Source organism: Scardinius erythrophthalmus, assembly GCF_964197995.2.
Source record: "Scardinius erythrophthalmus genome assembly, chromosome: 12".
NCBI lineage: Eukaryota > Metazoa > Chordata > Actinopteri > Cypriniformes > Leuciscidae > Scardinius > Scardinius erythrophthalmus.
In genome coordinates this window covers 42,355,966-42,371,278 of record NC_138232.1, presented here as the reverse complement: position 1 = coordinate 42,371,278, position 15,313 = coordinate 42,355,966, and the positions used below count along the sequence as shown (strand labels likewise).

At 44.3% G+C, this 15,313-nt stretch overlaps 1 protein-coding gene across 4 annotated transcripts in view; it reads left to right on the top strand.

Moving 5' to 3' along the window:
• Nucleotides 1–15,313, top strand: part of marf1 (meiosis regulator and mRNA stability factor 1) — a 42,508-nt gene that overhangs the window by 23,015 nt on the left and 4,180 nt on the right. For all 4 annotated transcript variants that reach the window (XM_081380917.1, XM_081380916.1, XM_081380915.1 and 1 more), the window contains 11 exons: nucleotides 891–1,069; nucleotides 4,431–4,511; nucleotides 4,862–5,095; nucleotides 6,019–6,138; nucleotides 6,340–6,521; nucleotides 7,240–7,460; nucleotides 7,753–7,895; nucleotides 9,942–10,075; nucleotides 11,419–11,621; nucleotides 13,364–13,591; nucleotides 14,712–14,945. In XM_081380917.1, coding sequence (XP_081237043.1) covers nucleotides 891–1,069; nucleotides 4,431–4,511; nucleotides 4,862–5,095; nucleotides 6,019–6,138; nucleotides 6,340–6,521; nucleotides 7,240–7,460; nucleotides 7,753–7,895; nucleotides 9,942–10,075; nucleotides 11,419–11,621; nucleotides 13,364–13,591; nucleotides 14,712–14,945 — 1,959 coding nt within the window. The remainder of the gene's footprint in view (nucleotides 1–890; nucleotides 1,070–4,430; nucleotides 4,512–4,861; nucleotides 5,096–6,018; nucleotides 6,139–6,339; nucleotides 6,522–7,239; nucleotides 7,461–7,752; nucleotides 7,896–9,941; nucleotides 10,076–11,418; nucleotides 11,622–13,363; nucleotides 13,592–14,711; nucleotides 14,946–15,313) is intronic.

Below are 15,313 nucleotides of genomic sequence, written 5' to 3'. Positions count from 1 at the left end.
GTGATGGGTAGGTTTAGGGGTCGGGTTTGTGTGTGTGTTGGGTAGGTTTAGGGGTCGGGTTTGTGTGTGTGATGGTTAGGTTTAGGGGTCGGGTTAGTTTGTGTGTGTGTGTGTTGGTAGGTTTAGGGGTCGGGTTAGTTTGTGTGTGTGTGATGGGTAGGTTTAGGGTTAGTGTGTGTGTGTGTGTGTGTGTGTGTGTGTGTGTGTGTTGGGTAGGTTTAGGGTTAGTGTGTGTGTGTTGGGTAGGTTTAGGGTTAGTGTGTGTGTGATGGGTAGGTTTAGGGGTCGGGTTTGTGTGTGTGTTGGTTAGGTTTAGGGGTCGGGTTAGTTTGTGTGTGTGTGATGGGTAGGTTTAGGGTTAGTGTGTGTGTGTGTTGGGTAGGTTTAGGGGTCGGGTTTGTGTGTGTGATGGTTAGGTTTAGGGGTCGGGCTAGTTTGTGTGTGTGTGTGATGGTTAGGTTTAGGGGTCGGGTTTGTGTGTGTGATGGTTAGGTTTAGGGGTCGGGTTAGTTTGTGTGTGTGTGATGGGTAGGTTTAGGGTTAGTGTGTGTGTGTGTTGGGTAGGTTTAGGGGTCGGGTTTGTGTGTGTGATGGTTAGGTTTAGGGGTCGGGTTAGTTTGTGTGTGTGTGATGGGTAGGTTTAGGGGTCGGGTTAGTTTGTGTGTGTGTGATGGGTAGGTTTAGGGTTAGTGTGTGTGTGTGTTGGGTAGGTTTAGGGTTAGTGTGTGTGTGTTGGGTAGGTTTATGGGTAGTGTGTGTGATGGGTAGGTTTAGGGGTCGGGTTGGTGTAGGAGAATAGAATATACAGTTTGTACAGTAAAAAAACCAATACAGCTATGGAATGTCCTCACAAGTATAGCAAACCCCTGTGTGTGTGTGTGTGTGTGTAGGTGAAGAGCGTTGATCTGAGTCCTCACACTGACTATCAGCTGAAGGCGCGGGTTCACATGAGTTCCCTCCAGCAGGCCATCGGTGCCGTCAGTCTCCTGCACCGCTATAAGATCGGCAGCAAGAGGATTCACGTGTCGCTCGTCACTGGAGCCAGCAGCAAATCTCTCGCCTGCCTCAGGTACACATGTGACGTGTCCAACTTCCACATCACGAGAATAGCTGAAGCTTTTATCATGGTATATGGTGTTGTCACTGCGTTGAATTCAAAGTGTTGTCCTCCTAACAGGGTTAAATGTTCATCTGTGTTTAGTGTGTGATGTTGCTGTTTGAGCATGATAAAGCTCCAGTTCTTCTCTATATCAGTGTCAGTGTTTCTGAACTCCTGAAACGACTCCATTGTAGTCTTGAGTTTCTGCCGGGAACGAACACGTCACAATATTCCTCATTATAATAATTAATGCGCAGAATAAAGGGGCGGGGCCTGGTTGAGTTAGTTAGTAGTGTGTTAAACTGGCGGTTATGTGAAGAGCGGGACATTTCCCAAACACACTCGAAGCGCTCGACCAATCACAACACACTGCTCCAGCCGACCAATCAGAGCACAGTGTGCTTTTCAGGAGGAGGGGCTTCATAGAGACAGGAAGTAAACAGAGCGTTACTGACAGACTGGGAAGAGAGGAGCTGCAACAATGGAGAATATGAGGAGAATAATCAACATTCAAGCAGGAAAACCTGTTCTAGTAGAGCCTGAAACACATCAAGACTTTGTAACAGGGCGTAATATGTCCATTTTAATACATGTTTTCCTAAAACAAAAAGAATTTAAAGTAAACAAATGTTTCAAACAGATTAAAGTGCAAAAGAACTTCAAAGAACAATAAAGAGTCCAAACATTTTCAGTCAATATCTAGGGCATGTTTTAGTCCAGAATATTTAAAAATGTTTAAATGTAAACCAATATTTGGTGCTGTGATGAAGCGGATACACAAATCTGAATGGTGTGAAGCATGTAATGCTCAGAAACAGGAAGTGCCTGCTTTGTTTACTGGGTATCAGATTCATTTCTGCTGTTATACCAGAGAATGTCTAATATGGCGAGAAGTTTCACTCTCAGTACACTTCCGGCTTCTGAACTGGTTGCAGTTCCTCTCTTACCCCTTTTCCACCAAGGCAGAGCTGGTGCTGGTTCGGAGCCAGAGCCTAGTTTCAAATCGGTTCTTTGTTTTTCCACCGCCAAAGCACCAGCTCCGAACCAGTAAAACTGGTTCTTAAGTAGCACCAAATCATTGCAGGGTCTAAACGGAGCCAAGAAAGAACCGCTTGCGTCAGAGGCTGGGGGCGGGGTTACCGTGACCAACAAGACGAATAGAAACCATAGACAGTATATAAACTGGACACAGCGACCCCATAGGTTTCAACGGAGAGAAGTTGAAGCACATAAGGAGCAGTCATTTCCTGATTGCCAAGCGTACTGCGCAGACTCAAACTGAGCTTGACGACGGGGATGTGACGTGAGCAGCCCGCCTGACAGTTGTAAGTTTTCTAGCAGCTGTGCCAGACGAAATCGGAACCATTCCCTTCCGAATCTTGCAGAGACGGAGAGTGTGAGAAGGAGCTGTCCATGAGCTAGGAGCAGGAGCAACGTCATGACTCTCTATGGGCTTCTCCTTTGACTTTATCGGACTTTATGCCTCCGCGTCCCCCAAATTGCCCGCGAGCTTCTCTTCCTGTCTCTACGGTAATTTCCAGAGAGTCGCATGGTTTTGACGCAATCGTTAGCCTACTTTTACAAAAACTGCTTCTACGGGGCCATAACGTAAGATACAAGGTAATGGAGCCTTTTATACATTGTCGTGTTTCTTTAGAAATAAATAATGGACAAATGGAGTCTTTAAACGCCTCAGATGTAAAGTTATTCGCTGTCAAAGTGACGCCAAAATGAATGGAAGTCAATGGGATGCTAACAGCAGGTGAAGGCTTGTTAGCCAATGGCGGCTCCCGGGGGTACCTTCAAACTAATACGAAACGCTTACCCACTGATAGAAACTTGTGACCGCCATTTTTAAATAGCAGCTAGTCGAGCTAATAGCGGCTTGATTATAATATCCGTCTATGTAACTTACGGCGAGCTGCACGAACGCGTTGGATTCCGATGTATTTTTGCAAACCCATGAGCATCCATAGTATTGCAACGTCCGTTATTGTTGATGGCTTGTTCGAGATGCATCGGAGCGGCGAGGACCGATCGGAGCTGCGGGAGTGTTTGGAGAGCATACGACTCCTTGTGCTTTTAGATCGCTATCGCAGTGCTTTGATGTCATGTGGCGATCGATCTGCGAGAAGCCGATGCATCTCGAACAAGCCTGGCGTGTTTGTGTTTGGTGCTACCGCACTAGCGGTTGCTGGGCAACATGAGACGTATACAGTGACGTAAGATCTGGCTCTGTTGTGGCTCTCTAGCCGATGGAAAGGCAAACCGGTTCTTAGTAAGCTCGTCAGTCGAACCAACTCTGAACCAGCTCTGGCTCTGGCTCTGAACCAGCACCCGGTTCTTGTTGGTGGAAAAGGGGTATCTGATTCCACATGAGGGCGCTCACAGGACGAGTGCAGAATGAATGGAGGTCTATGGCGCTATACCAATAAAAATCCACTTTTCTCAGGATATCATTTTTTGTCTAGTAATTTGAATGTTGTATTCGAAAGGAGATGCAAAGAAATTACACACTGCTGGGTGTCAGATTTTTTTGAGTCACTTATTTGCTTTAAAAAGTCTTTTAAAGTGTCAATGACGTCATTCACATGTACGATCAGAAATACTGCTTTACGGCAATCCTTCAGTCACTTTGGTGCGTTCGCGCTCTGCACTTTCTTTTCACTCGAGGCATCGACAACACAGCTGACACAGGTAAACACACAACACAGCTGACACAGGCAAACACACGTGCTAGAAGAGTTTTTGTTTTGTTTGTTTCTGGTCCCGCTGCGGATGACACGATGCCATCAAGCGGTATCTCTGGTCGTAATCAGTCCTTCACTGACCAATCAGCGTTCATTAGCAGAATGCTAGCGTGTTATGGGCAACAACAACTCAACCTGTAAGAAATCGAAAGGACATAAGTACTCGTTCATTCAACTTTCGACCTAAAACCCATGTTGAACTTGCAAAATCTACAATCAGATTTGAGATTTATCAACGGCAATCGGGTGAAAGAGACAGATTTAGCCGTCTAGCCCCATTGACTCCCATTCATTTTGCACTCATGGCGATCGCCCCCAGTGGAACTCTGGTGGAACTACAACCAAAATTCGGTACAATAGGACTTAATAGGGAGTGGGCAGGCTCTCCGTAGACAGGCTCTGGTTATACTATCGCCATCTGCTGTCAGAGAGTGAGTGTGCATTTTCATTCAGTCTCTTTGAAGCATTGTTGGAAATCTTATCTGGTTATTATAAGTGCACACGATAACAATTTCATGCATGTTCATATCGTGATTCCCGGTATATCAGCTCTAGCCTCAGTGATGGTGTTTGTTCCTCAGCTCTGAGATCATCAGTATCCTCCAGGACGCTCCAGCAAACTGCCTGCCTCTCTACAAGTTCACCGAGACCTACGAGAGGAAGTGAGTGACACATTCAGTTCACATTTATTTATATAGTGCTGTTCACAATACACATCGTTTCAGTATAACAGTTGAAAACAGTCTGTAAGTGTGTTCAGTTACGTCTTAGAAAGTTTCAGCTAATCGTTAAGATTTCAGAGATGTACATATACAAATTAACAGTTAGCTAAAAATGTATTAATTTAAACAATGTAGTAATTTAAGTCCGAAACAATGAGCTCATTGAAGTAATAAATACTTGTTTGTTAACAAATGATTATGACATTTAAAAACATTTAGCATCGCCCGTGTGTGTGTGTGTGTGTGTGTGTGTGTGTGGCTGGTGTCTTGACGGCGTGTGTGTCCCGCAGGTTTGGGCATAAGCTGGTGGTGAGCGACCTGTACCGCTTGCCGGAGCTGGTGTGTGTGCGCGAGCAGGGCGGCGGGCGGCTCGTGTGTCTGCTGTCCAGCACTCAGGCCCGGCAGAGTCCGCTAGGATCCGCACACTCTCACGACAGCTCCAACACGGCCAGCCCGGTTCTGTTCGAGGAGCTGGAGTACCACGAGCCCGTGTGCAAACGCCACTGCGCTCAGCAGGACTTCAGGTGAGTCGGGGCGCACACACCTGTGCAGGGCTCCTGCAGAGGCAGAAAGAGGATGACACTGATAGTTTTAAATCCGAAATTAAAAACATTTTGTTTATGCAAAATATAAAACGTAATATCTTGTGTGTTTTATATATTTCTTGTTCTTCTTCATTTTTGGTTATTTTATGTCTTGGCTAATCCTTATAAATGTTATTCTTATTCCTGTATTTTAATGGGTCTATTTTTTTAAATCTATTGTTTCTTTTTTGCCTGTAAAGCACTTTGAACTGCATTGATTTGTTTGAAAAAGTGCTTTATAAATAAAATTTGCTTGCTTGCTAATACCAACCTAATCATCAGGGTTCATACAAGGGGCTTAATGTACTTGAGTTTGACTTTGAAATTTAAGTCCTGAAAAACCCTTGAAAACAGCCATATTTATGAAAAGGTACTTTAATTTCACAAATATATTGTCTTTCAATAATTTAAGTGATCTTCGTGTTTAATTTTATTGATAAAACAATCTTTTCACGCTAAATGAAGCTGCAGCTCGTCTGATATAAAGCCATTTCGCATGGCTATGAGAGTGATATTGCTCAAATATCCAAGTATATGATGCAGCTTTTATTCTTCAGGTCAATCATATATTGAGAAAAAAAATCAGTTAAAGTTAATCATTGTTAAAGTTTCCACAGTCATTGCATCTGCTGCACTTTATTTGAACCATTTTGTTTTATTTATCTATTTACCTTTTTTAGAATTTGAAGGTTGTTTGATTAGTGAGATCTCAGATTGTATTCCTTGGAAACCAAAAAGTAGTGCTTGAAGTCCTTGAAAGTCCTGGGATTTCATGTTACAGTATCTGTACGAACCCTGCGTGTGCTCGCGTATTCGTCCAGGTTTAGCAGTGATGAACTCGACTGTTTCTCCTCTGGTTTCAGTGAATCTGACTTTGATCCGGATTCGTACATGATCCCGTTTGTTCTGGTGTCTCTGAAAGTTCTGGCGGCTCACGTCCACGGTTTACTGCAGAGTCACGAGGGAACGGTACCTCTGCTCAGGTGACACACACACACACACACACACACACACACACACACACACACACACACACACACACACACACACACACACACACACACACACACACACACACACTCACACACACACACACTCACACTCACACTCACACACTCCTGCTGTCATCTCATTGGTCTGGTGTGTGTCTGTTGCATGTGTGACTGTTTCCTGTCTGCACACAGTTTCCCAGAATGCTACGCTGCAGAGTTCAGTGCTTTGAGCGTTGCGGAGGAGGGGGGGCTGGAGGGAAGCGTCCCGCTGGAGCATCTCATCACCTGCATCCCTGGAGTCACCATAGTAACGGCCCAGAACGGCTTCAAAATCATCAAGTGGATTCACAACAAACCCCCACAGCCCAATGCAGGTGTGTGTGTGTGTGTGTGTGTGTGTGTGTGTGTGTGTGTGTGTGTGTGTGTGTGTGAGAGTGTGTGAAGCACCTGCATAAAAGCCAGTACAACATTCAAACACGAGGTGTAAGTGATGTTGAGTTTGTCTATTTTATGATCCATCTGCAGGGTTGTTTCTTTTTTTAATTTTAAAAGCCTTGTGAAAATCACAGAAATACATGCCTTTTAAATTTTCATAGAACATTTTCATGACAGAATTTCCATTTAAAATCGGCATGAAACAGAAGTTGCGCTAGTCTATTTGAGTGAAACGCTTCAGGAACAAGAACAAAAGTGGGCGGGGCTTAATTGTGTCTGTGGGGAATTGAGTGGATGGTTGTGGTTTGCTATTGGCTGATCTCATGTGAGTGACAGGTTATAGCCCGCCCTCGTCATCAGAGAAGAGAAGCTGTTATTCTTTATTCTGATTCAAGATGATGAAAACAATAATGATGTGCACCAATAAATAATTTATTATAAACGCTGAAACTTTTATTTTTTTTAATGGAATATTGCCATTGAGATTTCATGTTTACTTTAAGAATCACAATTCATGGTGACAATCATACTGGTCAATCCTAATTAATTGCACAGTGCTCATCTCTTGTCGTAGCATTAGTCACATGCTCATCTGAAGCTAATGAAGTGCATAAGTGAAAAACCTGTGTGTGTGTGTGTGTGTGTGTGTGTGGTCAGATCCGTGGCTGCAGCGCAGTAAGAGTCCGGTTGGGAATCCACAGCTGATCCAGTTCAGCCGAGAGATGGTGGATCTCATGAAGAACCAGCCGTCCTGTTTGATGCCCGTCACCAAGTTCATTCCAGCGTATCACCACCATTTCGCCAAGCAGTGCCGTGTGTCGGACTACGGATACTCCAAACTGCTGGAGCTGCTGGAGGCCGTTCCTCACGTGCTGCAGGTCTGTGGACACACGCTCACGTTTACAATAAATTAAATTCACAATTTGACATTATCTTGACAAGATATTCTGATTCAAGATTGCGGGGAAACTTAAATTGAAAAACCAGTGCATGGATAAATAATTTATAATAAATTCCATTAAAGGTGCCGTATGTATCTTTCACTCTACTAAAGCATAAAAATACCATCATTTGGACTGCAGTACCTATTTCAACCACCAGCTGCCAATCTTACAGACTGCACCTTTAAAAAAAAGAATTGTGCATATTGATTTCATATTTTGTGTGTAGATCCTGGGTTTAGGCTCCAAGCGTTTGTTGACGTTGACTCATCGCGCGCAGATCAAGCGCTTCACTCAAGACCTGCTGAAGCTACTGAAGTTTCAGGCCAGTAAACAGGTGGTGATCGGGGACTTCGCTCAGGCGTATCACTGGTGAGAATCTCAGGATGGTCATATCTCTCTCTCTCTCTCTCTCTCTCTCTCTCTCTCTCTCTCTCTCTCTCTCTCTCTCTCTCTCTCTCTCTCTCTCTCTCTCTCTCTCTCTCTCTCTCTCTCTCTCTCTCCCTCTCCCTCTCCCTCTCTCTCTCTCTCTCTCTCTCCTTAAAGGGATAGTTCACCAAAAAATGAAAATTAGCCCATGATTTACTCACCCTCAAGTCATCCTAGGTGTACATGATATTCTTCTTTCAGACGAATACAATCGGAGTTATATTAAAATAAGTTCCTGGCTCTTCCAAGCTGTATAATGGCAGTGAATGGCCGTTTCTGTTTTGAAGTCCATAAAAGTACATCTATCCCTCATAAAAATGCATTTATCCATCATAAAGTGCATCTGTCCATCATAAGTGCGTCTGTCCATGATAAAAGTGCATCTATCATGATAAAAGTGCATCTGTCCATGATAAAAGTGCATCTATCATGATAAAAGTGCGTCTATCCATAAGTGCATCTATCCATGATAAGTGCGTCTATCCTCATAAAAGTGCATCTATCCATCATAAAAGTGCATCTATCATGATTAAAGTGCGTCTATCCATGATAAAAGTGCGTCTGTCCATGATAAAAGTGCGTCTATCCATGATAAAAGTGCGTCTGTCCATGATAAAAGTGCGTCTATCCATGATAAAAGTGCGTCTATCCATGATAAAAGTGCGTCTGTCCATGATAAAAGTGCGTCTATCCATGATAAAAGTGCGTCTATCCATGATAAAAGTGCGTCTATCCATGATAAAAGTGCATCTATCCATCATAAAAGTGCGTCTATCCATCATAAAAGTGCGTCTATCCATGATAAAAGTGCATCTATCCATCATAAAAGTGCGTCTATCCATCATAAAAGTGCGTCTATCCATGATAAAAGTGCGTCTGTCCATGATAAAAGTGCGTCTATCCATCATAAAAGTGCGTCTATCCATGATAAAAGTGCGTCTGTCCATGATAAAAGTGCGTCTGTCCATGATAAAAGTGCGTCTGTCCATGATAAAAGTGCATCTATCCATCATAAAAGTGCGTCTATCCATCATAAAAGTGCGTCTATCCATGATAAAAGTGCGTCTGTCCATGATAAAAGTGCGTCTATCCATCATAAAAGTGCGTCTATCCATGATAAAAGTGCGTCTGTCCATGATAAAAGTGCATCTATCCATGATAAAAGTGCGTCTATCCATCATAAAAGTGCGTCTATCCATGATAAAAGTGCGTCTGTCCATGATAAAAGTGCGTCTATCCATCATAAAAGTGCGTCTATCCATGATAAAAGTGCGTCTGTCCATGATAAAAGTGCGTCTGTCCATGATAAAAGTGCGTCTATCCATCATAAAAGTGCGTCTGTCCATCATAAGTGCTCCACACGGCGGGTCTCCACTCTGGCGGGTTAATGAAGGCCTTCTGAAGCGATGAGTTTGTGTAAGAAAAATATCCATATTTAAAATATTACAAAGTAAAATTCCAGCTTATGGCCAAACGCAGTCACTACTTGCGCCTAAAGCGTAACTTACTCAACTTGTGATGTCAGAAGTAGCGAAGTGCGTCATGGCGTAGTGTAAATATCAGCAGTACATCGCAGCACGTCGCATTACTCACATAAGTTGCGCTTTAGACTCAAGTGGAATCCGTTTGGCCAGAAGCTAGTTACTTTACTTTATACAGTTTTAAATATGGATATTTTTCTCACACAAATGCATCGCTTCAAAAGGCCTTTATTAACCCGCTGGAGCCTGTGGAGTTTATGATGGACAGATGCACTTTTATTTAGGTGCACTGCCATTATAAATCCAGGAAGAGCCAGGACATTTTTCAAATATAACTCCGATTGTATTTGCCTGAAAGAAGAAAGTCATAAGGATAGGACGGCTTGAGGGAGAGTAAATCATGGGGTAATTTTCTTTTTTTGGTGAACTATCCCTTTAAGCATTGGGTGTAACCTCTTCCACCGTGTGTGTGTGTGTGTGTGTGTGTGTGTGTGTGTGTGTGTGTCAGGTGTTTCTCCAGGAACTGGCAGGTGGTGGATTATGGGATGTGTGATCTGATGGACCTGTTGGCTGAGATTCCGGACACGACCATCACAGTCACTCAGCAGGACTGTGACACACTCATCTCTGTTCCCAAAAAAGGTGAAACACTGCGGCACATGCATGAATCCCTGACTTATCTAGATGCAAGATTGTTTTTCCAAAGTTGCGAATTTAACTTAAAGGGATAGTTCGGCCAAAAATGATATTAAACCCATGATTTACTTACCCTCAAGCCGTTCGAGATGCATATGTCAATCATTTTTCAGACGAACACATTTTCAGTTATTGATAATAGGACGTAGCGTAGTAAGCGTCGTGACGTAGAACGAAGTATAGCTAAATCAAACGCTACGTCCTATGCCAGCATCCATCACCCGTGAACGCGCGTCGACCGTTGCCGGAAGCCAGTTATTTTCATTTATAAAGTTTTAAATATGTATATTTTTACGGCAAAACCGCACGGATTACCCTCAGAAGGCCTTCGTTTATCCCCCTGGAGCCGGATGGATTACTTTTGTGAAGGATGCATGCACATTTTTGGGACTTGAAGGAGTGGACCCCATAACTTGACATTATAACCACTGAAAGACATTTTCTAAAATAACTGAAAATGTGTTCGTCTGAAAAATGATTGACATATGCATCTCGAACGGCTTGAGGGAGAATAAATCATGGGTTTAATATCATTTTTGCCCGAACTATCCCTTTAAGCACAAAAGTGGAATATCGCATAAAACATGTGCGAATAAAGCAGCGTTTCCATCCCATGTGTTCAAGAGAACAAAATCATCACTTCCTGCGAAATTGGTGCAAATTATCTGTAATAAAACGAAGTTTCTGCAATCGGGCTCTTTTTCCCTCCGTCATAAAGGAGTGTGTCTCAGAGCGTCAGACGAAACACAATAAACGAATTAACTGAGGTGACGTGACGCTAACAGACAGCAGACAAACGGCTAATAGTGACATCAGCGGCAATCCACCTGTCACTCAAGTGGCCACGCCCTTAATTATGCAGAACTTCAAGGCTTAATATAATTTAAACGGATGAGTGATAAACAAATTCACCCCCCTCACACTCGTCATGAAGAGCAAAATTAGCTATAAAGACCAAAACCACTTTCTGCACCAGGCTGTAAACATGTTCTTTTCTGCTGTAAAATTGGGCATTTTAACATGGGGGTCTATGGGATTGAGTCTCTTCTGCAGCCGGCCTCTAGTGGCCAGTGGATGAACTGCAGTTTAAGTCTCTTCAGTGTTGGACTCGAGAGAGACCGGAAGGTTGTCGTTTGGTGAAAATAAATACTGAGTACAAGCTTAATCACATCAATCTGATTAATGTGTTGTTTGCATAAGGGAAACTTTAATCACAATGTCTCCTAAATCTCATTATAACTGCATTATGAGGGTTCGTGTAACAGTAATGCTGTCGTCTGGTCCCTCAGAGCGCACACCAGAGGAGGTGGAGCGCACACGGCAGTTCGGGAAGGAGGTTGTGGACCTGCTGAGACACCAGCCTCACTTCCGGATGCCCTTCAGCAAGTTCATCCCCACGTATCACCACCACTTCGGACGCCAGTGCAAACTCTCCTACTACGGCTTCACCAAACTCATGGAGCTGTTCGAGGCCATCCCGGACATTCTTCTGGTCGGTACAACCGCAGATGTGAAGGTGCTCGATGTAGGGCTGCACGGTTAATCGCAATTTACATGTAATCACGTTTAAACCGATTTGGCTTATCGTGATTATGAAATCACAAAGGCTGCGATTAGTTTGTTTATTTGCGCAGTCTGTCACTGATGTACGGCTCTGTAAACTTCGCTCAAAGCACTGCGAGTTTGAGTCGCTTATGTGCATTTGAAAAAGCAACACGCACTTTTACTCCAAACTCACTTCATAACGAGTTGAGCTCCTCCTGTGAGATGAGCTTCTGACACAGAATAAGGCAGTCGTGTGTTTATTAGTCATGTTTAATCAAAGCGTTTCAGTCTTTTGTTTATTCAGTAACAGTGATGATGCCCGTAGTGGTTTCCTGGAATGATGTTTGATGTGTGTGTGTGTGTGTGTGTGTGTGTGTGTGTGTGTGTGTGAGAACGCCCTCTGGTGTTCAGATGGGTGTGTGTGTGTGTGTGTGTGTGTGTGTGTGTGTGTGTGTGTGTGTGAAAGACACCCTCTGGTGTTCAGATGGATATGTGGGGGGGGTGTGTGTGAGACGCCCCCTCTGGTGTTCAGATGGATATGTGGGGGGTGTGTGTGTGAGACGCCCTCTGGTGTTCAGATGGATATGTTGTGTGTGTGTGTGGGAGAGAGACGCCCTCTGGTGTTCAGATGGATATGTGGGGGGGTGTGTGTGTGAGACGCCCTCTGGTGTTCAGATGGATATGTGGGGGGGGTGTGTGTGAGACGCCCTCTGGTGTTCAGATGGATATGTGGGGGGGTGTGTGTGTGAGACGCCCTCTGGTGTTCAGATGGATATGTGGGGGGGTGTGTGTGTGAGACGCCCTCTGGTGTTCAGATGGATATGTGGGGGGGTGTGTGTGTGAGACGCCCTCTGGTGTTCAGATGGATATGTTGTGTGTGTGTGTGTGTGTGAAAGATGCCCTCTGGTGTTCAGATGGATATGTTGTGTGTGTGTGTGTGTGTGTGTGTGTGTGTGTGTGTGTGTGAATGCCCTCTGGTGTTCAGATGGATATGTGGTGTGTGTGTGAGAATGCCCTCTGGTGTTCAGATGGATATGTTGTGTGTGTGTGTGTGTGTGTGAGTGAGAATGCCCTCTGGTGTTCAGATGGATATGTGGTGTGTGTGTGAGAATGCCCTCTGGTGTTCAGATGGATATGTGGGGGGTGTGTGTGTGAGACGCCCTCTGGTGTTCAGATGGATGTGTGTGTGTGTGTGTGTGTGTGTGTGTGTGTGTGTGTGTGTGTGTGTGAGAATGCCCTCTGGTGTTCAGATGGATATGTTGTGTGTGTGTGTGTGTGTGTGTGTGTGTGTGTGTGTGTGAGTGAGAATGCCCTCTGGTGTTCAAATGGATATGTGGTGTGTGTGTGAGAATGCCCTCTGGTGTTCAGATGGATATGTGGTGTGTGTGTGAGAATGCCCTCTGGCGTTTGTATGGAGCATTTATTACCGATTAGCCGGCCGCTGCACTGACAAACTGCGCATAAAATAATTGCAGACTTTCATTGCGATTAATTGTGCAGCGCTAGGGCTAGAGCAGTCGGCGGGAGTCTTTGACTCTCTCTCTCTCTCTCTCTCTCTCTCTCTCTCTCTCTCTCTCTCTCTCTCTCTCTCTCTCTCTCTCTCTCTCTCTCTCTCTCTCTCTCTCTCTCTCTCTCTCTCTCTCTCTCTCTCTCTCTCTCTCTCTCTCTCTCTCTCTCTCTCTCTCTCAGGTGTTGGAGTGTGGAGAGGAGCGTCTGCTAGCGCTGACGGAGGTGGAGCGTGTGAAGGCGTTAGCGGCTCAGCTGGTGAAGCTGCTTCGAGCTCAGAGAGAGTCGGCTCTTCCTGTTAATCAGCTGCTGTGTGAATACAGCAAGACGTTCGGCTACAGCCTCCGCCTGCAGGACTACGACTCCGGCACGCTGCCCGTCCTGCTCAACAAACTCTGCCATGTCGTGAAGGTACACGGGCAAGGTCTCTAAACTCACGGCAAAGTTCTGGGCTTAGGGGTGGGGTTGGGTATCGTGTGAAAAAAAAAAAAATGTAGTCTTATTGCAAAACATTTAATTAAATAAAATAGCTGAATATCATGAACACAAATCAACAGACTAAAGGACACTCACGCAAGGAACGTTTGCCTGTGGTTTAAAAATACCATAGAAAAGCAACTAGCCTAACTAATGTACATTTCAAGCATTATTAAAGACAAGTAAACACGTAGCAATTAAAAAAGAACAATTAAACAAATTAGCAGTCTCTATAAATAGACACAACTGAACGAAGATACGATTGAAATAAAGTGCTTTAAGATTTTCAGGTACAGAAACTATCAAATGTAAAATAACAGCACTTTATAAATAAAATATACAATACAAATATAGTTACAAATGTTATTCAGTCAAGAATGAGTGAATTTTCTCTTCATCTTTTGTTTGATTAGTGTTATAGAGACAGCAGGAGTATTAGGCTACTGTCTCTTTAAGAGCTGCACAGATCCACTATACTGATACACATACTCCTGCAACACAGAAAACATCACTCGAGTCTCGTGCTTGAATGGTTTAAAGTCATATTGAAATGCTCACAAAGGAATCAATAAGCAATTAATTTTCGAAATTAATTATATAACAAATATCCGTTTCCTGACCTCAAGTATTCAGCAGTTGTTCCTGAGAATTACAGCGATCCATTTTCTTCTGTTCTGTAGCTTTCAGCAGTCTGTGAAAATACACCTCAAATTTCTGGTCAGATATGTGTGTACAGCCAAAGCTCTTTGATGCATAACCTCTATTGGCCTGAAGGTGGTGGAACCTCCGAGCCACACCCACCCATTACATCATCACCACACAGACCAATGGCAGTTTGAAAGGCGTCTACCAGCCAGAAATATCTTTTCCAGAAAGTTCGAACTCCAGAAACTAACTTCGTTTTGGCCTGATTTCGTTCAAAGCTACATCACACCAGTTCGCTCTTCGATATCACCAGACGAGCTGCTCTGAAACCAGACGCAATCTTGGAAGATTGTAGGCGACGCAGCTTTCAGTTTTTGAAAATGATCTCTGTCTGTCTTTCTCTCTCCAGGTGGTCGATACTCCCGAAGGGAAGGAGGTGCAGCTCATTAACAGGAAGTCCCTGCGTGCCTTGACGTCTCAGCTGCTGGCGCTGATGATGTCACTTCCTGAGGATCGTGATCATCTCGGGGTGGAAGAGCTGAGGCAGCAGTACGAGTTCGCCTACTCCACGCCGCTCAACCCCTGCGAGTACGGCTTCATCTCGCTCACCGAGCTGCTCAAGAGTCTGCCGTACCTGCTGCAGGTACGAGCGCCACACGAGCTTTAGCTACGAGCCTAGCCTAGCCAGTGTGTGTACTATACTTTTTATGTGCAGCAGAAGAGTAGGCAAGCTTTGGGACATACTACTTCATCATAATTGCTTCTTTAAAGTCCCCCTGTGGTAAAAATCCAGCTTTTAATGTTGATGTAGCAAACGCCGGTCTGTGGGTTCACGAAAGCATCCAGTCTCGGAGTCCGCAGAGCGAGTACCAGCGTACGCACACAGAGACATCAGAAATTACAGGACAGTTCCTGACTGCTAAAATGAGCTTCTCATTCTTCTTGCCCCGGTCGGACTCGGCACTGAAGAGTGACGGATCACGTGACTCCACTGACTTCACTCCTATTGGT